Raw genomic sequence first — 24,707 nt, 5'->3', positions numbered from 1 at the left:
ATCGGAGAGGGACCAGAGGCCAGATCATGGAAAGCCTCTGAGACCAGTGAAGACCGTGACTTTTACTCCAGCACACTGGGGAGGCCCTGGGGCCTGTTGGGGGGGGGCGGTGCGGGAAGATGGTTCTAAGCCGAGGAGTGAAAGGCCCTTGTGTAGATTGTAACTGTAGCAAAGCCGTGCACATGGTCTGCGCCTGGGCGGCTCAGTCAGTTAAGCACCTGCCTTCAGCTCAGGTCATGATCCCAGGGTGCTGGGATCGAGCCCCATGTCAGGCTCTCTGCTCCGCCGCGTCTGCTTCTCCCTCTCCCTCTGTGCTCTCTCTCGCTTTCGCTCTCTTTCAAAGAAATAAATAAAATCTTAAAAAAAAAAGATCTTGATTGTAAAGTTTGTGTTCTGGTCCAGAAGTCAGAAGTTTGAGTTGGGAAGAGGACGTGTTTGTTTTTGAGGCTTGGGGGACATCATTTTAGTAGGTGGAGTGCCCAGGATGATTTTTGGAAGAAAAAGTGGTGTTGGAGATGGGAAGCACCACTAGATGGGGACAGAGAACCGGGAACAAGTTCCCCCAGGCCTCTGGCGCCTCTGTTTCTCAGTGAGGCCTTGGCTATGGGAACAGCATTTGCTGCTTTGTTAAGGTGCCGGAATCTCTGCAGTTTGAACTTCTGGATAGAGAATTATGCCCCTGCTGCTGTAGAAATGCAAATGTTTGGAAATAAAATCCATGGTTTAAAGCGGACTGTGGACAGAATGAGGATCAGCACAGGCCTGTCCAGCCCCAGACCAGAGTCTGGGCTCAGGGGATGGGGTGGGAGGCCAGGAGCTCATTTGAATTCTTAGCCAGGACTCCTCACTTCTCATTATTCTGGAGTGAGATGTTTCCAAACCACGACTTGCACTGCTCTGTGCTCTTGTGTTTTCCTGTCATTATAATTATCCTAGTTTGCTCTTCAAGGCCATTATCCTGAGTTCTCCAGAAGCCGGCCTGAGTGCTGTGTGAAAGTCAAATACCACCCTACTGTCTAGGCCAAAGGGGAGAAAGAGTAAAGGTTTAGGTTTGCATACAAAAATTAAAGAGTTGAAACTACCACCTTCACAACTCAAGCTGAAACCCTTACTTTGCCTCAGTTGTTTGGATAAGGCAGGGGATTTTATTTATTGATTGGTTTGCCCCAACTCTCCAGCTTCCAGGATCTGCTTCCCTTTGCACTTGGTAGGATAATTTTGCCAGTTTTCCTTCGCCCCGTGTAAGGGGCAAGAGGAAGAGATGGAGGAAGGGGGACAAGATTAGGGAGAACAAAAGGGGTCAGGCAACAGGCCAAGGACTGATCAGAGAGTCTGGCAAAGGGGAAAAGAGAAAAATTAGAAAGGGGTGAGCAAGAAGACAAAATGGGCGGAGAAGATGGGAGGGGAGAAAGCCCCTCATACAAGTAGCCTCTACCCAGGGAGATGAGGTAGCTACCCCCACCTCCTCCTTCTATGGCCATAATCATACCTCTTGGCCCAACCCCTGCCAGGCCACTACCATGCATGTGTGTGTGCGTGTGTGTTTAAAGTCACTGGGGCGGGCGTTGTGAAAATCCCAGCAGTGCCAGGTGGACCTCTGCCTGTCTTCCCCACAGGACAACAGCTGTTGCTTCCTCTGGCCTGCACTGAGAGGGGGTGAGCGGAGCTGGCTGAGAGGAGGGCCGGGCCTGGATTGGTGCCCACCCTTCAGAGGCCAGCCTCTCTCTCTTCCGGAGTTCCACACAGCCTCTGGATACCGATGGAAAGCCCATGAGAGTTTCCCTCCAAGCAGGAGCAGATCCAAATTCTGTTATCCTAATTTTGTTACTCTTAGGATAAATAAAGGTAATGGGCTCATTTTTGTAGACGGGGAAAGTGAAACAAACAACAAGTTGGGGTCAGACGTGGGACTTGCTCTGGGTCTTTGAATTCTCATGACCTTTCCTGGAACAGCTGTGGGTCTGGAGGCGGCAGCACGGACAGAAGGTTGGAATCCTTGGCTCCCAAACCAATGCCTTTAGAGAAGCCAGGATGTAGGAGAGGGGGACCTGCTCCGGGGTTGAGAGGCCTCATTAGGTCATTCTATCTCAGAAGCCATTGTCAGCTCCCCCTTTAGCTACAGAATAAAATTCAGATTCCTTGGCCTGATATTCAAGGTCTGCCGCAAAAGTGCCTCAATTCTAGCCAAGGTGGTTTTCTATATTTTCTTAAACACACCTTTCATAATCCTCTTTATCTCTACTCAACTCTTAACTGTTCCTTGAGATCCATCCCAAGGTCCCAGGATGACCTGCCCCTCACACAGAAAATTTGCTCCGATGCCCCCCAATTCAGAGGGATCTTCTCCATCTCTAAATTCCTACAGTTCTGTCTTCAAGATGTACAATTTTCTGCCTTGAATCGTTGGTTTTTCTTCATATTTATTTATCATTTTCCTCCAACTTAGACTATCGATCTTCAGAAGACAAGGACCACCTATATTATACTTTTTTCCTACTTCCCACAGGGATAGCTTAGTGCCTTGCATATAAATGATTCTTAACTGATTCAACTTCTGGGTTAGAAGGCATTCATTGTGCCCCTGAATGATCCTAGTCCCAGGTGGGACCAGCAGCAACCTTAGCACTGGTTAGCAAATGGAGGAACTGACAATACAGCTCCTGGACTTCAACCCTGGGGTTGAGGTGAAGTCATGACAAGAAGGTTGAGCTGCATGAAGCAATCCTTTGGGTTCAAGGACAACCCAAGAACTGCCCATGACATGCTATGCTGGTTGGATCAATTTGGGTTGGATCGGGCAAAAAAGTGACCCCACTGAGATTGTGGTAAGCCCACTCTCGGCAAAATCTTGGGGTTCCCCTCAATCATAAGGAATCACCCCTGCACCTGCCACGCTAGCCACTTGTTCTGGGAGGAAAGGAGGGAGAGAATGTGTAGAGGACTACAGGCAGAGGGTCACCCTTACAGGAAAAACAACTCAAAAGTTTCAGTGGTGAACATTCAGTGCTCTTCTTGCTGGTAGAAAAACCATCACTACTCAAAGCAAAATCTAACACAAATATTTCTAAGTTCTGGAGATTTGCCAGCCCTTTTCAATATATAAGGCATAAGTAATTCTGCCCTTGTTAGGAAATTTGATGCACTCATTAGACCAGGGTTTCTTTTCTTTCTTTTTTTTTTTTTTAAGTGTACTTATTTTTTTTAGTAATCTCTGCACCCAACGTGGATCTTGAACTCAAGACCCTGAGATCAAGAGTTGCATGCTCTTCTGACTGAGCCAGCCAGGTGCCCCAGACCAGAGTTTCTCAACCTCAGCACTTTTTACATTTGGTCTAGATAATTCTTTGTTGTCGGAGCTGTCTTGTGCAATGTCGGATGTTTAATGGCATCCCTGGCCTCTACCCAATAGATGCCAGTAGCCCCTCCCAGTTGTGACAACCAAAATTGTCCCCAGACATGACCAAATTGCCTGCCCCTGCCCCCGTTGAGAACTACTAAATTAGACATATGACCTTGAGCAAACTACTCTCTCTCAAACTTAGTTTCTTCATCTCTAGGGTAATTCTCATGTATGTAAAGCCCAGTGTAATGAGGCAATGAATTCCACAAATCTCAGACCTTGGGACCAGATGAAACCATGACAAGGATGTCAGCGTGGAAGCAGCAATGCTGTGGATCAGCACCTTGAAGATAGGATTTTAAAGACCGGGCCACTAGAATTGCAGTCTGGAACCCGAAGGTCCATCGCACACTCAGCACCTTTCCTGGTCCTGTGCTCAGGCCTTTGTAACATGCTTATACGTGTGTCTTTCTTGCTGAATTATACATGTAATCTGGGCTGGAGCTGTTTTATTTACCTTTATACTGCCCCCAACATTTGTCCTAGTGCTTTTCAGACGGTATTTAACAACTTTAAAAAAATAAATTAAAAAAAAAATTTTAAGGTAATCGACACAGGGCATGGCTAATAATAGAAAGCTTCATGAAGATGAATTTTAAGTCAGGTGTCAGAGGGGGCTCTACGTTGGCAGAGCAGGGATGGGGGACGTCACTTGGATCATCTGGGAAATAAAAGAGGCTTTGCTGATGTTGAGTTGGGGAAAAAAGCGAGTTGGTGTAGAACCTAGTTATACGTTGTTTATACACCGTGTGATGGTTGAAATTCACGTTCATACTGACCATCTCACTTTCTTCTTGCAGCCTCATGAGGTAAGGAAGGTATTCATCCCATTTTATAGATGAGGAAGCAGAAATTCAGTAGGTTATCTGATATCAAGTCCTGAACTCTTTCCTCTATCAGGCGCTGTTTCATTTCTGTAACTGTGTGTGCAGAGCGGAGAGGTGGTAGGTGGGCATTGAATGAAGGAAAAGGAAGACCAGGAGCCTTTCATGAAAAGCCCCTACCTCTTCTCAGAGAAGCTGCAGCCTTGAGCAAATAGGGAAGAAGAGGCATGCTTTGAGGTGGGGACAACAGCCGACTTCCTCAAAACCAACACTTGAGTCAACCAGGCTTAGGCACCTCCCTGCAAGTCTCCCACTCAGTATTGGCCTATAGACCCAGCCTGAAGGATACAGATGAGCCACCGGCCTGTGTGGGCTTCACCTTCACTTGCTTGGCTGTGCACACTTCCCTGGGGGTGGTCTTCCAAGCAGAGCCTTCTTAAACAGGATTTCTGGATTGAGACTTCACATGAGCTAGCTCAGTGGAGGTCATGGGGGTAAGAGTGGAAGGAGGTGAGGAACAACATCCTGGGTAAAGGAGGTGGCATGAGCCAGGTTGAGGAGGTGGAGGGTAGCACAAAGGGGGAAACAGGCATGGATGGAGATGCAGTTGGAGACATGGCGGGGGTCAGGTCATGGAGAGTCTTCTGTCCTGCGAGGTGTAGAGCCTTACTGGAGTTGGAGAGCATGTGGTGTCCCAAAGAGGGGAGAGCCTGAGCAGGGGAAGAGACAGGGACGGAAGGGACAGCTTCAGGAACAGTCTTAGGTGTCAGGGCTGTGTGACTAATGGACTCATGCTCATATTAAGTACTCACCAGGTGCCAAGCACTGGGCTAAAAGCTCTTGATATACATCGTAATGAATTCTCATAGTGCCATGAGGTATAAAAGATTACCCCCATTACTAGATGAAGAAATTGCAACTTAGTGTGTTTTTAGCAAACTTAGATTGGTGATACACAGCCTGTAAACAGCAGAGCCAGGATTCAGCCAGGATTTCTGGTCTATTTGACTCAAAAGCCTTGCTCTTAACCACCTTGCAGCCGCTGCCTCCCCACGGTGGGGTTAGGGAGCGGGGAGGGCCTGGGATCACAGATTTCTTGCATAGGTAACTGAGGAACCAGCAGACAGACAACACAGGGGGAGAAGCAAGTTGTGGGGAGGATGGGTTCAGTGTTGGACGCCAGTTCATACCGGCAGGAAGAGCCACGCCAGTACCCCCAATGCCTCCAGTACTCTGCACCACCCCCAGACTACACATTGGCCTTGGAACCCTCGGGGCTCTGTGTTCTGACTCCTGGCTCCCATTCTCCAGGACACGGATGGAGTAGGCTGTCCTACGAGGAAGCCCACCACCCGGACAACACCCTGCAGGGAGGCCGGGCCGTGAGGCCTGTGGAGGTCAAGGGCTGCGTCTGGCAGGCTCTCTAGTTCTCATGAAGCAGCAGGTGTTGACGAAGAGAGTTAGGAGTCCGGCCCTTCCCCACATGGCAAACCACAGTAAGAATCTGATCCTCTGCACTCACGGGCCCACACTTCCTCACGTCCCGGCTCTGCTGCCTAATCCCACCTGACGATCTGGAGGTTTCCGGGAGTGCTCGGACTCTGATAGGGCCCGAGGTCGGAGGTGAGGGAGTCGGTTGATAGTGTGATTGGGACCGGCATGGAGGTGATGATGGGGACTGTGGGGGTCCACGCTGAGGTCTCTGGTTCTCGACCCAGCACTCAGTGGGAGGCCCTTGTGTGCGTGCGCGTGTGGCCTCCGGGGCGAGTGGGTGAGCAGCAGACCCTTTGTTCTCTGAGGGTCAGGACTAAGCAGCACTTTGTCCCTCAGAAACATGACAGAACTTTCCTTCTCACCTTTCCACAGGAGCACAGCCTACGGACCAGAGAAAACATCAAAGAAAACCTAAGAACTTCGAGCCTTCTGGCAAGGGGCTGGAACTAAGTGTTCTGATGACAGCAGAAAGGAGGAGACCAGACAGCAATGTCTCTATCCTCCCACCCATCCAACCCCCTCAGCACGGAGGCTCCTCAAACTCAGGGGACACTCCCTCCTCCCAGACTGGTCTTTGTCCAGAGAGCTCTCTAGCCTCTTCTCACCTTTGGGCTGTCTTTGGCCTCAGGCAAGAATTCCTGCCCCTGCTCCGGGCCCCGCTTGTCTTCCAGCCCCCGTCCTTTCTCCACAGCAGTCAGACAATCGTAGTTCAGCCTGTTCCTTCTGTCCCCTTTGCATTTTTTACCAAAAAGGTTGACCAGAGCCGGGGATAATCGGGAAGAGTCCCTCACCCAAGGACCAGTTGGACCTCTTATTCTGTAAGTGTTACAGTTCACAGACTGGGTGAAGCTGAGACCCCCGGGTGGACCAAAGGAGTGGGGGGAGTGGCTGAAGGTGGCCGGCCAGCTGAGTGACTTTGGGCAAGTGTCTCCTCTTTCTGGGACATGAGGACCTGGGTTAGATTATCTCTGAAATAGAGTCCAGCTCTTAGGGTATAGGGGAAGGCCCATGGCGAAGGCTGGGGGAATGCTGGAGGCTCTGGGAAGGGGCAGACAGCCACTCTAGACCCACCTCTGCCTCCAACCACTTAACTCTCCCAGCAGGAAGAATGGCACCAGCTGTGGCCTGGCTCCTGTTTCTCCAGCTTGTTCTAGGGCCAACTCTGGTTGTGGACATCAAGGTGCAGATTGCCATCAAGAACTTCCGCATATTACACATCGACTATCCGCGGGTTAGCTACCCAAAGGGTTTCCAGGGCTATTGTAATGGTCTCATGGCCTATGTGCGGGGCAGAAAACAGAGCTGGTATTGCCCCCAAATCCATTATATGGTGCATGCCCCCTGGAGAGAGATCAAGAGGTTCTGCAAGTACAGCGATAGCTTCTGTGAGAATTACAATGAATACTGTACACTCACAGAGGACTCCTTCCCTGTCACGATCTGCTCTCTGGCCCCTAGACAGCCGCCTACGAGCTGCCACTACAATGACACCCTAACCAACCAAAGGCTCTACCTGCTCTGTTCTGGAAAGCATGATGCTGAACCGATAGGAATCATCGGCCTCTACTAGGAAAGGCAGGCTTTCATTCTGAACTGGCCCCTACTGCCACCACACACCAGCCTGTCCCTATTCCCAAACCTCTGATCCCTGGTGTAAGGCTTCCTCCCTGACTTCAAAGGCAGGCAGGATCCCCTCCCAAGAGACCAGGGAGGTAGGACAAATGTCTCGAGCTTCAGTCACCATGCAAAGTCATACTGCCTTGTAGCCTCTTTCCAACTTGTTTACCTCCTTTCTTCCCCTACCATCCTCCCTCTCCCACAGACAGTCTTACCCACCCAAGAAGCTGACTGTGTCCAGTTGGCAGTGACTGTCCATCCACTGGGCCAGATCCTGATTCCTGGATGGAGGCCCAGAGCCTCAGCTCACACCATGGCAACCAGCACCCAGCTCCATATCTCAACTCCCCATCCCCAACACCCTTCTCTTCTCAGCCTTCCCCATCTCCCTTAGGACTCTCCACTCACTCACCTTCGCAGTAGGTACCTCTAGCTACAGGGACCTCCCTGAGACCCTTAGACTCATTCTAGCCTCACTTCTCCAGAAACCCCCTCAGTTCCCCATCTGCTCCTCTCTGTGAAATCACTGATCTTCTCTCCACATCACCTGTTCTTTCCTTTCTTCTCTACCACAGAGCCCAGGGTAGTCACTCCCTGACATTCCCAACCTCCTGTAGTCACCCTGTCTTCCTTTCTCTGACCCTTTTTCCTTCCATCCTTCTCATTGTGGCTCATTGGAGTTTCGAGTTACCTTCTCTGACCTGTTCCCTCCAAGATTACTGCATCCCTTTCCTTCCCAAAGCTCCTCCTGACACCCCCCAAACTCCAAGATCTCCTGCTGACAGGACAGGGCTGAGGTGAGCCTGGCTGTAGTCACAGAAGGTTTTAAAACCACATCTGAGTGATGTAAGATATAACCACTGGGTGAAACTGGGGTGAAGGGTATGTGGGACCTCTCTGTACTATTTTTGCATCTTCCTGTGACACTATAGTCATTTCAAAATAAAAATATAAAAACACATCCGAATCAGTTCTCATTTCATTCCTTTTTCCTCAGCGCACCAGAACTCCTACTCTTAGAGTCCTGGAGGCCACCCATCTCTGGCTGTCTTCCTGGGCTACCCTTAGCAGTGAGGGGGATCTTCTGTTCCATGTGTACCATGATGGAGGTGGGGTGGGGTAAAACTCAGTTCTGGGCTGGGTGTTAAAAATGGATCCTCTCCCCCCCTCCCCCAGCTTGAGCACAAACTCGTAATAGGAGTCAAGCCGAGTAAGTCTTTGGCCCATTCTAGCTGGTTTCTATTTCTCCAACAAAACCTGGACTACAACAGATGAGGAAGGTAGAGGGACAGGGAAGCATCTAGTTGGTGGTGTCTGGGTCATACTATGTCAAATCAGGAATTGCTACTCTCCTCTGGGAGATAAGATTGGTGGATACCAGCAACGTATGAATGCAAAGGAGCAATACTTTCGCCTCCACATCTGGTTTGTCTCTTACCCCCAAATATATTCCTCAGCTCTGTTCTTAGAACCAGTTGTTGAAGGGAATGCTAACTTCTGGCTGGGAGGCATGAGGCTAAGTAGAGAAAGGGTGCGGAACTGGAAACCCTGACTCCTCGGGCTCTCTCTTCTCTCTGCACTGGTGGGCCCATCTATCCCTCATCCTGACGGAAGACAGGGCTCATTGGCTGCTGTACACACAGATGTTTATTGTTCCCTATGCTCCCTGGTGTTTACGATGCCAGGCTGAGGACTAATTGACCCTAGTTGTTGAGGCTACTTCTTATTTGCTGCTCTTCTTGTCATAGGTGCCAGCACCCTTGTAGCCACTCACATAGCCTGAGTTGTCAGTCGTCTCTTCCCGTCCTGCGATGCCTTTGCCCTTGCCACTCTCATCAAAGCGCTCCTTGTGCGTGCCCGTGTACTTGCTGGTGTCCGTCAGCCGGCTCACCCCACCCACTGTCGTTGCTTTCTGCAAGCCAGAGGAGGACGGGTCTGATCCCTCTCTCTTCCCCTTTGCTGTCACACCCCTTCTCTAAAGATGGCCTCTGATTCTGCTAGTACGCTGTGCTCTGTTCTACCATTGGCATGGGGCTGCTTTCTCTAGGGCCCAGATGCAGCCATGGGCGGGAACTGTGGCAAAAGCCATCCACTCCTGAGAGCTGATGTATGTTTGGTGTATGGGAATGCATGGGAGTGTGTGTGGATTTTTCTATTTCCAAGGGAGTTATTGTGACCAGGCTGCAGCCAGAGGACTTCAACCCCAGACCCAATATGCAAGGTCCCTCCTACTGGGAGGGCCCTATTTGAAACCTAGAGTAGAGGGAACTTAAAATAGAGAGGGGAAAAATAGGGAACAGATGGAAGGTGAGAGGCAGGAGGTCAGAGATTACACTTTACAGAAGATCAGGAAGAGGAGTGGGAATCAGGTACCAAGTCCTCTGCACTCAGCGTTCCCCACCCAAAGCTATCTGGACACTTGGGAATAAGTCTAAATTTTGCTATTAAAATAGATGTGGACCCCTCTCTGGGCCACAAGTTCCTCATCTCTGAAATTACTAGGTGATCTCTAAAGTCTGTTCCAATACCAACAGGGCACCGGAGGCTTTCTGCCTTGTGTTACAGTATTACTAATGGCAGAGGTGAGGGACAGTGGAAGGTGGGAGGGGAGATAGGAGCAGCAGGGATCTGAGGAAGTCAGGTCAAGGGTGAGGGATGAAGCATGTCACTCACGGTAACACCAGTGGTAGCTGGATCCTTGCCTTCCATGAGTTTATAAATGTTCTCCAGAGCTTCATCTGGGTTCTTGTCCTTGAATCGTTTCTGGCCCAGTTCCTTCATTGCCTCCTGGAACTGTTGAAATGTGATGGTTCGGGCATTCTTGGCCCTGGTCAGTCAGACAGAAATCCAAAAACTCTGGAACATGAACTCATCACCTTCCAAGGTCCAACCTTCCCCTCACTCGGATTTGGCCTCTTGACACTGAGTGTCCTGAGGACAGGGAATAGCACAGGGCCAAGGACCTGGCAGGTGCTCAGTAGATCCGTTACGCATGTTCTGCTCCATGTACCCTTCCATGTCCCACTGCCTTGTTGGTTCTACTCACCATCCCTACCTCCCATCTCTGGTCCCTTACTTGACTTTGCTGAATACGATGTCCACATCAGTGGAGGTGACTGTCTTGCCATCCATGATGCCACAGTCTTTGCATAGCTTGGAGAAGTTTTTGTTGTTCATTTCAGTGCCACTGCTCGATGATTCTCCAAAGACAGCAAACCGCTGGAAAGTTTTCCCTGCTTCTGATGCCATGATCAACTGGAGGTAGGGGAGGACAGCAGGGGGGGAGACTTGGGGGTGAAGGAGGAGGGGACGGGAGGACTGAGGAGTAATAAGGATGGGGGTTAAGATAAAATCAGGATCAGTAATAGGAACAAAGCCCCTCTTCCCTGTCCCTCTCTTTCCTTTTCCCCCTCACTCCCATCCCACCTACTGTTTCCAGCATTGGGGTACTAGCGTGGATCCTACATACTGAATAATCACACTACCACCCACTTCCCCACCACTTTTGTGCACCTAAGAGTACCCGAATGGTGTCTGACCCTTCCCAGCCTTTGTTTATGTGTGTGCAGGTATGTGGGAGCCAGCTGAGCGGAGAGACTGTGTGGCAATAGGGAAACAGACAGGGGAGGAGAGGGAAGCTTCTATGACCTCAGCAGTGTTTATGTGACATCACCTCCAGCCCCAGCTACAACCCTAGTCTTGGGAGTGGAGTCCTTTCACTTCCCCACTTTGCATGCTACATTGAGCAAGTTGCCAACCTTCTGATCTCTCCAGTTGATCAAGCTCTCCCTCATCATTCCAGCCCAGCCTGACCCAGTCTTCTGGGTCCTGGTCAAATTGGTTTATGCTCTGCCCCAAAAAGCTGAGAGGAGCCCAGGGAAGGAGTTAATGAAAACAGTCTGGCATCAGCCCAACAGTGCCCTCCTTTTTAGTCTCAAGCCCAAGATAGTGACCGACATGGAGAATCCCAGTGGCTTTGGCAGACCAACCTCAGTGAGAACTGTAAATGGTTTCCAATGTTGGGCCCAACATGGAAAGAGCACAGGCCTTGGAGTATAACAGATCTGGGTGGGTCAAGGTGAGCGAGGTCAGGGTGAGGGTGAGTCTCAGACTCTGAAAATCTTCCATGTAAGTTTCTGTGCAGGTCAGGGATGTTCCTTAGGGGTTTCTCTTTGGCCTGTTCTCTGGTCAGAAGCCATATAGATGGATGAACTTCAGGGATTCTAAAACAGGGCAACTAGGTTGGTGACTTCCCTCCCCTTCCCTTCTAATCAGTCACCAATTCCTATGAATGTCACTTCCTTGTCTAACAAACCCTTTCTTTCCATTCCTATTGCTCCCACACTTAGTCAAGTCCTTGTCATCTCCTATCTAGCTGATTTTCCTGGCTTCTAAAGGATCTCTCTCCTAGGCGCACCTGGATAGCTCAGTCAGTTGATTTGAGTGTCTGACTTTTGATACCAGGTCAGGTCCTGATCTCAGGGTTGTGGGTGGGATTGAGCCTGCCTGTCGTCGGGCCCCTCACTCTGTGGGGAGTCTGCTGAAGATTCTCTCTCCGTCTGCCCCTCCCCCTAAAATAAATAAATCTTTAAAAGAAAGAACGAACGAAAGAATCTCTCTCCTAAATGGAATGCTCCCCCCATAATCCATCTTTATCACCCACCCATCAGATTAATTTTCACAAAACTATTTTTTATCCATTAATCCTGCTCAAGGGGCGCCTGGGTGGCTCAGTCGGTTGAGCGTCTGCCTTCGGCTCAGGTCATGATCCCACGGGGTCCTGGGATCGAGGCCCATGTCGGGCTCCCTGCTCAGAGGAGAGCCTGCTTCTCCCTTTCCCTCTGCCTGCCTCTCTGCCCACTTGTGCTCTCTCTCTCTCTGTCAAATAAATAAAATCTTAAAAAAAAATGTTTAAGGGCGCCTGGGTGGCTCAGTCGTTAAGCGTCTGCCTTCGGCTCAGGTCATGATCCCAGGGTCCTGGGATTGAGCCCCACATCGGGCTCCCTGCTCGATGGGAAGCCTGCTTCTCCCTCTCCCACTCCCCCTGCTTGTGTTCCTGCTGTCCCTATCTCTCTGTGAAATAAATAAATAAAATCTTAAAAAAATAAAAATAAAAAATAAAAAGATAAAAAAATAAAATAAATAAAAAAAATGTTTAAAAAAAAAATCCTGCTCAAGAACGCTGTAAGTATCTTCAGTACCAAGACTCGTTGCCTGTCATTCAAGGACATTCACACTAGGCCCACACTTTTACCAAACACACCCAGTTCTCATCAGTGTTATTCTTCATCTGGAACCATATGGCTTGATAGGCTACCTCATAGTGGCAAGAGCGTAGCCATGGAGAGGAATGAATCTGGGTGGGGATTTGAGTCCTGGATTTGTTATTTACAGCACTAGTTGGTTGGCTTTGGGCAAGTGACTAAAGCTTCTATTTAAGAAATCTCTGAGCTTCCTTGAGTCCCTCATCTGTACTGTGAGGACAATAACAGTATTACGGGATAATACATGGGAAGTACCTTGCACATAGCAGCTATTTCTGCCCTCAAACTTTCCCTCATGCTCTCTTTCTTCCTGGATAGAATGTTCCTCTCTCCCACTCAAATACACTGTGGTTGTACTCCTCACAGGGTGGTACATTGTAGAAACAAAACCCTTTTCCTCCTCTGAATTATACCAAGATAATGGTTCCTAGTCTGTAGGCTGTAGTCTCCTGGGAGAGGATTTCTGAATTATTACAAGGGCCCCTGGAATCTCTATGTACACAGAACACTGATCATCAACTAAAATAATATGCTTTGCACACGTATTACTAAAATACATAGGTGTTATGATTATCAGAATTCTATATAAACTGGGGTGCCTAGCTGGCTTGGTCAGTAGAGAATGTGGCTCTTGATCTTGGGGTTTAAGTTCGAGCTGCACGTTGGGTGTAGAGATTACTTAAAAATAAAATCTTAAAAAAAAAAAAGAATTCTCTACAAACTCATTCAAAAGTATTGCTGAATTCATGGTTTGTCTCCATCAGAAGATACTAAAACCATGAAGTGGGAATGGAGAACTCTGATCTCCCACATGAGAAGGGTGCGAAATGATTGCCATAGGATTTATTGCCCAATCTTGTATAAGCATCATTTTTCTTAACTTCTTCTATATTACTTCTCCCACCTACTCCACCACAAGCTTCTAGAGAGGGTAGGACTACCCGTCACACTTCTTTGAATTGCATGCATACAGTGGCTCGCACACAGTAGGTACTTAAAACTGTTGCTTCATTGAAGGTATAGTTTGAAGCCGCTTCTGGCCCAAGGGAAGGAAGTTAGACAGAGATTACCCTGGTTGGGTCACTTACAGCTGGGCTGCGCTTGGGACCTCCCTGACGGAGAGCCCTACCTCAGGGCTTCTGCCTCATTTCTGCCTCTGGGAGGCTGAGACCCCTAAGCCGCCGAAGCAAACAGATCCCAATGGAAATTTCCCACCTCCTGCCCGCCACACGCCCCTGCCTAGGCCCCTTATCAGGTTCCCCCTGAGTCATCCTGACCCAGAGACGAATTTAGATGCTGGAACCTCCAGGTCCCTCCCTCCCCCACTCCAAGTAAGACTACTTTAGACACATCAGAGATTGCGGCAGGCAGGCAAGGCAGAAACTCTTGCTCTGGGCGTTCTTCCTTCCCCAGCTCCAGGAGGGCTGGTGAGATCTCTCTCCTGTCCTACACAGCATCTATGATCCTAGATGAAAGCATGCCGGCAGGCTTCTCCTCGTCCAGCAGAGTGTTAAACTGGCATCCAGAGGGGAGAGGGGACTAGGCAAGCTGCCAGGGTGCCCAGCTTCTGGGCCAGTTTCTGAGGGAAACAGTTATGAAGAGAGTGGGGGAAGGGAACTGAGGAAAACTTCGGTGCTCCAAATTGGGCGAAGGTACGGGGGTCCTTTAGATGTGAGGCTGTTGAAAGCCAGGTTTAATCCTGACCAGTTCTCCTACTCTGGGTCCCCTCCTCCCTCTTGGCCCCTCCTTCTTTCCAATAGACCCTGCCAAGTGGGGATGAAAGGGGCATTGATGTTCCTTGGATGGGAGGGGGTTGTGGGTGGTGAGGGTGGTGGTGGGGGGTGGTTCCCAGGCAGGAGGGGGGAGGGCTATTTGGGGGTCTTGGGGGGGGCAGTCTGTGCTGCTGTTGCCGCTGGCAGCTCCAGTTCCATTGGCCATTGTTCCGAACTGGCCTGCCGCCCAGCCCCCGAAACGGTAACCCAGGAACCAGGCTGAAGGAAGATGGAGTGAGGACCCTGGTGGGGAGGCGGCGCTGGAAGGGTGCAGGTGGGGAGAAATTCAATCTGGTTTCCTTGTGCCTAAGACAACTTCGGAACCCCACGGGAACCCCCCCCCCAACTATCCCATTCCAGGCGGGCTTCCTCTAGGGGCACAGGGAGGGTGCATCTACCGGGGGGGGGGTAGGACAGGGTGAGTGAGGAGTCTAGGACGGCAAACCCACCCCAGGCCCTGAGAGGGACACGCAGCAGTCCCTGATGAAACCACCGCCTGGGCACTGAGATTCAGCCGGGCAGAGCTGGTCTCACCCTCCTTCTCTGGGCCGGACTAGGAGGGGTTAGCGCCGAAGCCACAGGGTCTCTTGGGTTGCAGCCCGGGACACAGCGTCCTCCCCAAGCCCCCACTCCACCCCCGCAGAGTTAACTCCGCCCCGCGCCTGTTTACCCTAGAGTCAGAGCCCCTGGGGGTCCCTGGCCCCTCCTCCGCCCCCCCCGGGGGCCTTGACCCGGGAGTCCCCGTCGGCCATCCTCTCCCCCCCGCTCTCCTGCGATCTCCCTCTATTTATAGCGGCCCCCCGCATTCCCCGCCCCCCCTCCCGCCTTGTTTTCCAACTTCTCAGGGAGCAGCCGAGAGCAGGCGTCGGGACGCAGCAGAGAGAGGAGGTACCAGGACCCTGGGCACCCCGAAGTTGAAACTCCTGCGCCCCCGACGGTCCCCCACCCCTGCCCCGCTCCTTTGGTGCTGGCACACCTGCCCCTCCCAGCCGGCGAGACCCTCGCCTCCTCAGCGGCGATCCCCGCCCACCTCCTCCTTCCTCAACCTAGCTGTGTTTACCCGCGAGCCCAGTCGAAATCATGGGGTGTCAGCACCCTGGGTTCGTCTCCCCATTACTCGTCCCCACTACTGAGTCTGGGGGCGAAGGAAGGAACCACAGTGCGATAGGCAGATCCAGGTCACGGGTGGGGGCGGTGTTGAGGGCGGGCGTGGGGATCCCCCGCAGGACTAAGGGATCCCAGCACCCCCCACTACAGCCCGGTTGCGGGGGGGATGTTGTGGGGAGCGCGAGCGGAGCGAGGAGGCGCCCCGCAGTTTGCTTCCCTTCGAGTACCCCTCGGGCCCCCAGCACAGCCCCTCCCTGAGCGGCAGACGGCCTGGGGCGGGGTAGAGGGGAGGCGTGTTTACGGGGGGTCTGGGGCGGATCTGCAGGGAGCTGTCGGCCCGTGGGCGGGCTGGGGCGGGCCGGGGGCGGGTCTGTGGGGAGCCCAAGCCGGGCGGGCCGGAGAGTCAAAGGCAAGTGAAGGTGGAAGCGGCCGCGGCGGCAGCAGGTAGGGGGAGGGGCGGGCGAGGGGCCGCAGGGCCTGGATGGCGCCAGCCGTGCCGGTGGGCGGTTGGATCCCAATCCCTCCGAGCTGACCGCTCGCGGGAAGAGGCCCGCAAGGAGGGGGCGCTGGGCTGCGGCGCACAAAGGCGGAGGATCCGCGAGCGGCAGGGCGTGTTTGGGGCGTGCGCGAGGTTGTGTCCAGGGTCCAGGGCGCTCCTCGCCGGCCGCGCGAGGGTGTCGGTCCCCACGCGGACGGACAGCGTTGGGACTTGTAGGGACAGGTCCCGGGTGCCGGGCCCGGTCGGTCCCAGCCGTCCTACCCATCCCTTCCCAGCTGGCGCTCGGCCCTTGCGGGTCGTCGGGGAGGCTGGGAGGAGACTGTGGGGGCCGCCCTCCCTCCCCTTCTCCGCTCGCGGGACCCACACCGAGACTGGGTGGAGGAGAGACGCGATGGCACGAGGCTTTTTAAATTGCGTTTTTAAAAACGTTTAACTGGGACACAGTCATGCTCAGCTATCCTCATCTCACTCGAGAGCTGTCAAAAATCTTGAGGATCTCCTAGTCCCCACTTCTAGTTTGCAAATAGGAAATCGAAGCCAAGGGAAGTAACTGAGTGGGCCAAGGTCACACCCTTAGCAGCAGAGCCGGGACTAGAATCCAGAGGTTCGGACACAAGCCACGCTCTTTCCTCCACATCAGCACTTCCTTCTCTCCTCCCCGAGCCTGGACTGATGATACCTGCTCTCCATGTTGCCCCGCAGGCCCCTCCAGCCTGTATTGATTCTAGCTGAAGCCTAGAGAAGACGTGTTCATTGGACTCAGGGGTACAGATTAGGGAGGATTAGTGACCTGGGGAGGGTTGGTGACCCAGGTAGTCTAGATCTTGGCTGAGGCTTTCTGCCCCTAAAAGACCCAGCGTCTGTCTCCCATGTCATTCACCTCATTGCCTTGTTTTCTCAGACCCCAGAGCCAGGAGAAGAGAGAACTCTGACCCCTAAGCACACTGCATCCAGCCAATAGGAGCCCAGTAAGTGACCCCACCCCCAGGCTGCAGGCTCTTAACTGCCGATCTGCACAGGTGTTCTGCTCCTCACCAGCCCCACTAAAGTTGAATGTATGCTAATTTATTCACAGTCGGGAGGGAGAGTCTTGGGAGGAAGGAAAGGAAGCACTGGGTCAGTTGGACACGGGTGCCCCTTGTTCTTTTTGTTTCCCTCTCCCCCTCTTGGTCATGGTACTCGGGTCATTTTTAGCCCCTTTCCATTTGAGCTGCTGACCTTGAGGCTTAGTTGAAGGTCACAGTTAATTGTGAACTCTGACTACTCAGCCCCTCAGTATCTTTGGAGTACCCAGTCACTGGGCCACAAGTTTCATCCCTTTCTAACTCTGGGAGTGTGGGGTGGCCCCTAAATATAGCCTGGGAAACCAGAGCTGCACTCCTGCCCCACCCTGGTATTTCCATCCAGGATAGGAGAGGGGGGTCCGAAGCTGTGGGTGTTGAGGGGCAGCCGTGGGGATGGCCAGTCGGAAGAGAAGTGGTATCCTGAGTCCTCTGCCACCAGCTCGCCTTCCCAGCGGCCTGGACATGGAGCTGGGGGCAGGAGAGGCTCTGTGTGGGTCCGGATGTGGTCTTCAGCTCTGGGGCCCTCTGCACCCTGCACTGTCCCGGGTTGAGAGAGGAGGCCAGGTGTACGAGCTGGGCGGGCATGGAGGCCCCCTCCCCAGCCGAGGTGTTTCCTCATCCTGCCAGGCCACCATGGCGGAGCTGCGGGAGGTGCAGATCACCGAGGAGAAGCCGCTGTTGCCGGGGCACACGCCCGAGGTGGCCAAGGTTATTAGTACCCCTGACTCCCAGGCCCGAATTCCAGACCTGCAGGCATCCCCCTCGCCTCCTGCCTTCCCAAACCCATAATCTCATTCTAACCCACAGCCCTGTTTTCTCCACCTATACCTATGTCTCTCCCCCATAGACCACAATGGGAGTCCAGGCCTTTGTCCTGTCACTGCACTAACCATCATCCCCTCCATGTCTCTTTTTGTCATCTCTTTCTGTCTTTTGTCTCGGTTGGTCTCTTTGCCTACCTTTCTTTATCTGTGTCTGTCTCTCCATCTGTGACTCTCCATGGCTGTGTGTCTCTGTGTGTTCGTGTGTATGTGTGTGTGTGTGTGTGTGTGTATGTGTGTCTCTCCAGGAGGCTGAGTTAGCTGCCCGAATCCTCCTGGACCAGGGACAGGTAACAACTTGGGGGCAGTCCCAGGGCGGGAGGAGGGCTTCTCCTCTCTCCCAGTAAGGAGAGGGCTGCTACCGGGCTCTTTCTCCTCTCTCTGCTCCCTTTCCTTCCATTCCAGTCCTTTCCCTTCCCCATCTCTCCTTTTCTAATTCTTTGTTTCCGTCTCCTCTCTTTGCCCCTCCCCACCCCAACTCCCCGACTTTTGTGGGACTTTTGTGGGCGTCCTTCCCCTGCCTCTTTTTCCTCTCAGCCTAACTCCTCCCTGATGGTGACCTGTTTTTCTGCAGACTCACTCTGTGGAGACACCTTATGGCTCTGTCACTTTTACTGTCTATGGCACCCCCAAACCCAAACGTCCAGCGATACTCACCTACCACGATGTGGGACTCAACTGTAAGGACCTGAGCTTCCCCTCCCACTCCTTTCTGGGAAGAGGCTGGTGGGAAGGGTAAAACCCCAAGGGAAGGGAAGGGTCAGCACGGGCGGGAAGGAAGGGTCAGCACGGGCAGGAAGGGAGCCATGTGGCATTTCAAGGGGGAGTTCTGTCCTGGTCTGACTATGGCATAATAAAAAAAAAGAGGGTGGGTTCTGACTTGGGGATGCTTTTCCCTGGCTGATTCTACTGTCGGGATGGTGGGGATTCTCTTTAGATAAATCTTGCTTCCAGCCACTGTTTCAATTCGGGGATATGCAGGAAATCATTCAGAACTTCGTGCGGGTTCATGTGGATGCCCCTGGAATGGAAGAGGGGGCTCCTGTGTTCCCTTTGGGGTGAGAATTAGCTCCCTCCCTCCTCACGAGGCTTCGCGGCACAGGGCAGGGGCAGGGAAGAGTGGACCAGGGGAGGAGGAAAGGGGGGACAGTGGAGACTCTGGTAGAGGGTGGGTAGGGCACCCTGAAGTGCGGAGCACCGGGGCAGCTTGGTGTTTTCCTTAACGTTCTTCTCTGTCCTAGATACCAGTACCCATCTCTGGACCAGCTTGCGGACATGATCCCTTGCATCCTGCAGTACTTAAAGTGAGAGGCCTGGGAACCCCTCCAAACCAAAGTCCTCTGCCCGGCACAAGGGGGCCCTTAGAACTCCTGTGTCCCCCGGGGTTCCTGGGCAAGTTGTGGTCTCTGGCCTAGATAGATCCTTCCTCCTCCATGCCTCCACCTGACTGTTGAGAAGAAGAGGGGTAGGTTTGGAAATGGACTTGAGTCAGCAGAGTAGTCCTGATGGAAAGAGGCAGGAAAAGGAAGCGGGCTCTGCGTGGCCCTGCTTCTTGGATCTGGAAGGTAGAGAGGAAGAGGAGAGGTGACAGAATCCCAAGGAGCCAGATAGACTTGTTTCTTTTCCTCCCACTTCCCCTCCTCCAGACACACACCTGGTGCCCGGGAGCCCCGGGTGTGAGGGAGAGCAGGAGGAGGAAGGGAAAGCCTGGTGAGCCTCCGTGGTATGCACGCTGCGAGCTGATGACTCCCGGGCTCTGGCCCTGGCTCGGCTTTTCCTGGGCACCCGGGCCCTGGGCAGCTCGGGTTCACCTTGTTGGCTCTGTTTCCCCCATTCTCCCTATTGTTCACTGAAGTTGTGTCTTTTTTTTTTTCCCCATCTTGCTTCAAGTTCCCTTCCTCCCGGTTCCTCACAAGGAACCAGGAACTAAAACAGAACAAGTTGAACTAGCTCCTGAGATTTGAAAATGGACACAGAGCTATGTAGGAAAACAGTGTCTGTTTGGTTGGTGGATGGGTGTTTCCTTTCAAGACACTAGCTTCCCAAGAGAGAGCTGCAGTAGATTTCGGGGACCTACACTGGCTACCAGTGGCAACGGTTAGCTCCTCGGCACCTTCCATTCTCGCACCCCTCCAGGGAGGGTTGCGTTCTGTCCTCTGTGCATGTGGCCGTGGGAGGGAGGAGGAGGATTTGGAAGGGCCCAGGTTTCGGACAGCAGGGCCCAGTAGACACACGCGTCTCTTTCACAGTTTCTCCGCGGTCATTGGAGTCGGTGCCGGAGCTGGGGCCTATGTCCTGTCACGATATGCTGTAAGAGATTAAAAGAAAAACCCAGACAAGGGAAAGGCAGGCTTAAGGCCCCTGGCAGACTGAGTAGGAGAATATTGTTTGCTAGTGTGTGTTTGTGGGGAGGACTTGGGTATAAGGGTGGGGGGCAAGCCCCACTGGCTGGAGCTCAGCGGGAAGGGAATAAGACCCTGCCCAGCCTCTGATTTCCCTTCCTTCTGTTACTCCTCAGCTTACCCACCCAGATACGGTCGAGGGTCTTGTCCTCATCAACATTGATCCCAATGCCAAGGGTTGGATGGATTGGGCAGCCCACAAGGTTCGGAGGGGCCTGTGTGTTGAGGCCTAGGTTGGGGGGCCCCCTTGGGAGGGGGAGCGGAACAGGAAAGATGGGTCACTTTTTAGCCTGGGTCTCTTCTCCTCATAGTATCCTGAGCTTGCTCATCTGTCCTTTTCTCATAGCTAACAGGTCTTACCTCTTCCATTCCGGAGATGATCCTTGGACATCTTTTCAGCCAGGTAAGTGGTTGTGGAAGGTGGAAGAAGTGGAGGGGACCGGCAGGAGCCGGCAGGGGCTTGAATGCTTAGGGTGACTTCCTTAGATGGGACGGGATCTGGGGAGGGAAGAAGGCTTGCTTCTTCTCATCCAGTAATTGGTGACTTCTTTTCTCAACCCTGTCTCTCCCTTGGCTTTCCTTCAGGAGGAGCTGTCTGGAAATTCGGAGTTGATACAAAAGTACAGAAATATCATTACACACGCACCCAACCTGGAGAACATTGAACTGTACTGGAACAGCTACAACAAGTGAGTGCGTGGCGTGTGTGCGTGCACACGGGAGAGAAAGGTGTGGGTCACGGGGAGGCGAGGAGGAGAGGGAAGTCTGGGAATCGCACAGAGCAAGGACGGCAGGGTTTGGTGTGCAACTGGGGCAGCTGCGGGCCAGATCCCCAGTGGGATGAATTGTAAGGAGCTGTTCCCCTTTTTCTTGTTTACTTCCCTTGGGTTTTTGGATTCCTTTCCTCCGCCTTCACTGCCCTCCGGCCAGGGACCTGGGGTCCAAGTGACCACAGGGATTTGAGGCCTGCCTGCCACCTTCCCCTTTGGTTCCCACTTTTAATTATTAATAATTGACTATAATTTTTGGGAGGAAGACCGCTTCCTCAGGGAGGAGATGGCTTCCATCCGGATGGATAGCATGGCCTGCCTAAAATTCCTGCTCTTCTTTGAACCCCTTTCTAGCCGCCGAGACCTGAACCTTGAGCGTGGAGGTGCTGTGACCCTCAAGTAAGACTTTAAGAGCTAAAGCTTTGCCTCTCTCCCTGGATCTTGCCTAGGTGCTTACATTCTTTAGAAGAAGGAAAGTCTTTTAATAGGGAATTTTCTCGTCACCTCCCACCCTATCCCATGAAGCAAATCCCACCTTCTAGTCTTCCCCTTTTGGGTTGTCCTGGAAGGGTCAAGGGGTTCAGAAGACTGTTTACTCTTTGGAGGCGAACATTTTCCAGCTGCTGTTCTGGGAGGCTGGTGGGAGAATAGCAGGGGCTCACCGTCTTCTCCCTGACGCTGTGCCTGTAGGTGCCCTGTGATGCTGGTGGTAGGAGATCAAGCACCCCATGAAGATGCAGTGGTCAGTAGAGAATTTTGGGGTGGGCGAAGGAGGGTTGGAGTCCTCGGGTGGTGGTCAGAGGGGTATCTTGCCAAGAGGCAAGCTCTGTTTGGAACTGGGAGAGCGACCGTGGGGCCTAAGAGGTTGATTCCTGGTAAGAACGAAATGGGTATGGGGCTGATGGGAAAGGAACTGGGATCTGGGTCCCTGGGTCCCTTGGAGGGGAGAGGTCGCAGGGAGTATAACGTCATTCATTCAGCCTCCTGCTTACACCAGGTGGAGTGTAACTCAAAGCTGGACCCCACCCAGACCTCTTTTCTCAAGGTCAGTAACCCTACTCCAGGCGCTGCCTGACTCCTGGCCCCCTGTCCGGAGCCATAGATCCTCTTTAGATTCAGCTTCTAGGCCTTCAAGGTCCTGCATAGGAAGAAGTGGGGTGGATAAAGAAAACAAACCCTTAGGGCCTGGAGTGGGGAAGCTAGGGAAGAGAGACCCTTTCCTATCTCTTGGCGTGGCTGCTTGTATTTATATCTGTATCACTTCTTCTGGATGGCTGTCTCCATCTCCTGGACAGATGGCCGACTCTGGAGGTCAGCCCCAGCTGACTCAGGTGAGTACCACTGTCCTCTATGAAATGGGATATTAATGGCACTGAACTATACACTTTTCCTCTCACCCCACCCCCAACCCGCCATGGCCTTGGGCTCCAGCTCAGCTTCGCACCTCATCTCACTGTCCCCCTCTGCTCATCTTACTTCCACAGCCAGGCAAGCTGACCGAGGCCTTCAAGTACTTCCTGCAAGGCATGGGCTACAGTGAGTATGGGGTCAGAGGCTATCATGAGAGCAAGCAAGAGATTGCTGCACAGTCGGAGGGATGGGCACTGAGGGGGAGGAACCATTTCAGGCTAGTTCTGGGACTTACCACCGTCTGCCAAATCACTGACCCCCTCCCCGCCGCCAGCCCCATTTGTCACTCTCGTCTCCCCACTCGGAGTTGCCAGCCTCTCTTTCCCACCTCTTCTCTACCTGCCTGCTTATGCTTCTGTCTCCACAGTGGCCTCATCCTGCATGACTCGCCTGTCCCGATCACGCACAGCCTCCCTGACCAGTGCAGCGTCCATTGATGGCAACCGGTCCCGCTCTCGCACCCTGTCCCAGAGCAGCGAGTCTGGGACTCTCCCTTCAGGGCCCCCGGGGCATACCATGGAGGTCTCCTGTTGAATGACCTTTGTTGCCCTGGTGTAGGACCCAGCCCTCACCTCCCCCAGCACTAACCTGGGAGGTGCATAGGGCACTGGGCCAGAGGAAGGGAAGATGGGCAGATCATGTGGGGAGATGACCTTGATCTTTGATTGCAACCCTAACCTTGACCTCTAACCTGTGATTCCCCTCAGATCCTGGGAGAGATGTTCTAATATCTCTTAGGGACCCAGACCCCTGAATTATCCCTCTCCCTCATTTTGGTGTTAAGGTGGAGAGGGCCTGTGTCCCCTCTCCCTAATCTAGGTGTCCATAGATAAGGGATAAGAGGTTGTTGTAGTTGCCCCATGGTGCCTCCATCAGACTCTCCCTACTTATCCCATTGCAAGGGTAGGGGACTTGGGGCTGGGACTCCATTCACCAAAGCTGATATGGCTTTTCATTAACCCTTCAGATCTCTGAAGAATATGGGCCTAAATGAATGTGTGTCAGAGGAGGCTTGCTGGTGGGTTAGTGGTCCTCAGGGTGGGATAGAAACATCCGGTGTGTGAAATGGAAGTTGGAATGGGAAGTGGTGGGCAATGAACAAGTACGAGGGAAGGACTGGAGCTGGGGCAATAGGAAGGGGCCTGGGGCCATTGGCTGCACTAACTTTGGTAGCTGTCTAGACAGTGTGTGTCTAGAGTGGGAGGGGGAGGGAGCTAAGCTGGGGCAGGGCTGCTTGGGGCTTGGCATAGGGGTGGGAAGGGCTATCTTGGGGCTCTGCCCACACTGTGTTATGTGTGGAGGGTGCCTTCCTGTGTCCCACAGCTTCTGCTGTAACAATAAACTGTAGAGGAACTGAGCACCAGTCTTCTTTGTCTGAGTATGCCTGCATCGGGCCCCTTTTCCCAACCTCCCCCATCCAGCTCACATTCTCTTCTCAGATATGGCCTGGATACTTCACAGAATGTGACCACATAGTCAAGGGCCCCTATTCCAATAGGATGGTATTGTCCTTGATATTGATAGTATTTCCAAGTTTGGGGAAGAGAGGAGCTACTTAGGTCTTACAAGACTTCCTTACTAGTTATGGATCCTTGAGAAATGCCGTAGGATTTCAGAGATGGCACCAACATCATGATCTTAAGAAGGAAGTATAGAATGCTGACTTAAGTGTCCAAGGACATCTTGTGATCACCTTCCTGCAGAATCCTCCCTAGGGAGCACCTAGATTCCATTTTAGATGGTTCATTGCAATGAGTAGACCAGGCCTCACACGGTGACTAGAGAGGTTGGGTTGCTCATAGTTGGTCCCAATCTGAAGACTCCTTCAGGAGAGTAACAGCACAAAGGAGGATTTCCTCTAAGGGGTCTTCCTCCCCCATGAATCCAAGAATTCAGGGTGTTCATTAGACTATGTTTGTGGTTCTCTGAGAAGCTTTTCAACAAGTATGCACAATACTCATCAAGAGGACTTCAGATACTCTGTGGCTATTGCAGGCTGATTCTTGGGCTCTTGGGGCACAAGAAGTAAAAAACGAGAAGGCACTTTAGATTGTTATTGATAAGAGTACCATGGATGGAATATTACAAGGTCACTTGCTGGATTACTTTATAGAACCTCCCCAGACAATGACATGCTTTCCTCAATGAAACTGAGCTGAGGACCAATGTGGCTTGATGTCTGGTGCTGACACACTGACATGGAAGTGAGGCATGGAATATGTTATTGACTCTTGAGCATTTCATCACTCTCATAGGACTGAGT

At 52.4% G+C, this 24,707-nt stretch overlaps 3 protein-coding genes across 7 annotated transcripts; 2 read left to right on the top strand and 1 right to left on the bottom strand.

The window, feature by feature from the left end:
• The first annotated feature begins 6,096 nt into the window (after positions 1-6,096).
• RNASE13 (ribonuclease A family member 13 (inactive)) lies at positions 6,097-8,296 on the top strand. The gene is made up of 2 exons (XM_036117974.2): positions 6,097-6,536; positions 6,819-8,296. The coding sequence occupies exon 2, from the start codon at positions 6,827-6,829 to the stop codon at positions 7,286-7,288; it is 462 nt and encodes a 153-aa protein (XP_035973867.1). The 5' UTR covers positions 6,097-6,536; positions 6,819-6,826; the 3' UTR covers positions 7,289-8,296.
• A 762-nt stretch (positions 8,297-9,058) lies between these two features.
• TPPP2 (tubulin polymerization promoting protein family member 2) lies at positions 9,059-10,617 on the bottom strand. Its single transcript, XM_036117972.2, has 3 exons — positions 10,412-10,617; positions 10,009-10,162; positions 9,059-9,247 (listed from the first exon to the last, which is right to left on the bottom strand). Exons 1-3 carry the CDS (start codon positions 10,582-10,584, stop codon positions 9,059-9,061), a joined length of 516 nt encoding a protein of 171 aa, XP_035973865.1. The 5' UTR covers positions 10,585-10,617.
• Positions 10,618-14,567: 3,950 nt separating this feature from the next.
• Positions 14,568-23,801, top strand: NDRG2 (NDRG family member 2). 5 transcript variants are annotated; one of them, XM_078053433.1, is made up of 18 exons: positions 14,568-14,645; positions 15,217-15,259; positions 16,879-16,945; positions 17,669-17,749; positions 18,111-18,152; positions 18,437-18,542; positions 18,800-18,920; positions 19,104-19,166; positions 20,112-20,172; positions 20,381-20,467; positions 20,611-20,667; positions 20,850-20,953; positions 21,389-21,433; positions 21,725-21,776; positions 22,032-22,079; positions 22,330-22,365; positions 22,519-22,570; positions 22,812-23,801. In XM_078053433.1, exons 4-18 carry the CDS (start codon positions 17,675-17,677, stop codon positions 22,976-22,978), a joined length of 1,116 nt encoding a protein of 371 aa, XP_077909559.1. In that variant the 5' UTR covers positions 14,568-14,645; positions 15,217-15,259; positions 16,879-16,945; positions 17,669-17,674; the 3' UTR covers positions 22,979-23,801. The 5 variants fall into 5 exon arrangements, with proteins under 5 accessions (XP_077909559.1, XP_035973856.1, XP_035973857.1 ...); XM_036117963.2 differs by lacking the exons at positions 14,568-14,645; positions 15,217-15,259 and adding an exon at positions 15,823-15,922; XM_078053434.1 differs by lacking the exons at positions 14,568-14,645; positions 15,217-15,259 and adding an exon at positions 16,697-16,742.
• The last annotated feature ends 906 nt before the right edge of the window (positions 23,802-24,707 follow it).

This window comes from Halichoerus grypus, chromosome 8 (genome assembly GCF_964656455.1).
Source record: "Halichoerus grypus chromosome 8, mHalGry1.hap1.1, whole genome shotgun sequence".
NCBI lineage: Eukaryota > Metazoa > Chordata > Mammalia > Carnivora > Phocidae > Halichoerus > Halichoerus grypus.
Note: the sequence above shows the minus strand (reverse complement) of the source record. Positions and strands in the feature narration are given on the sequence as shown.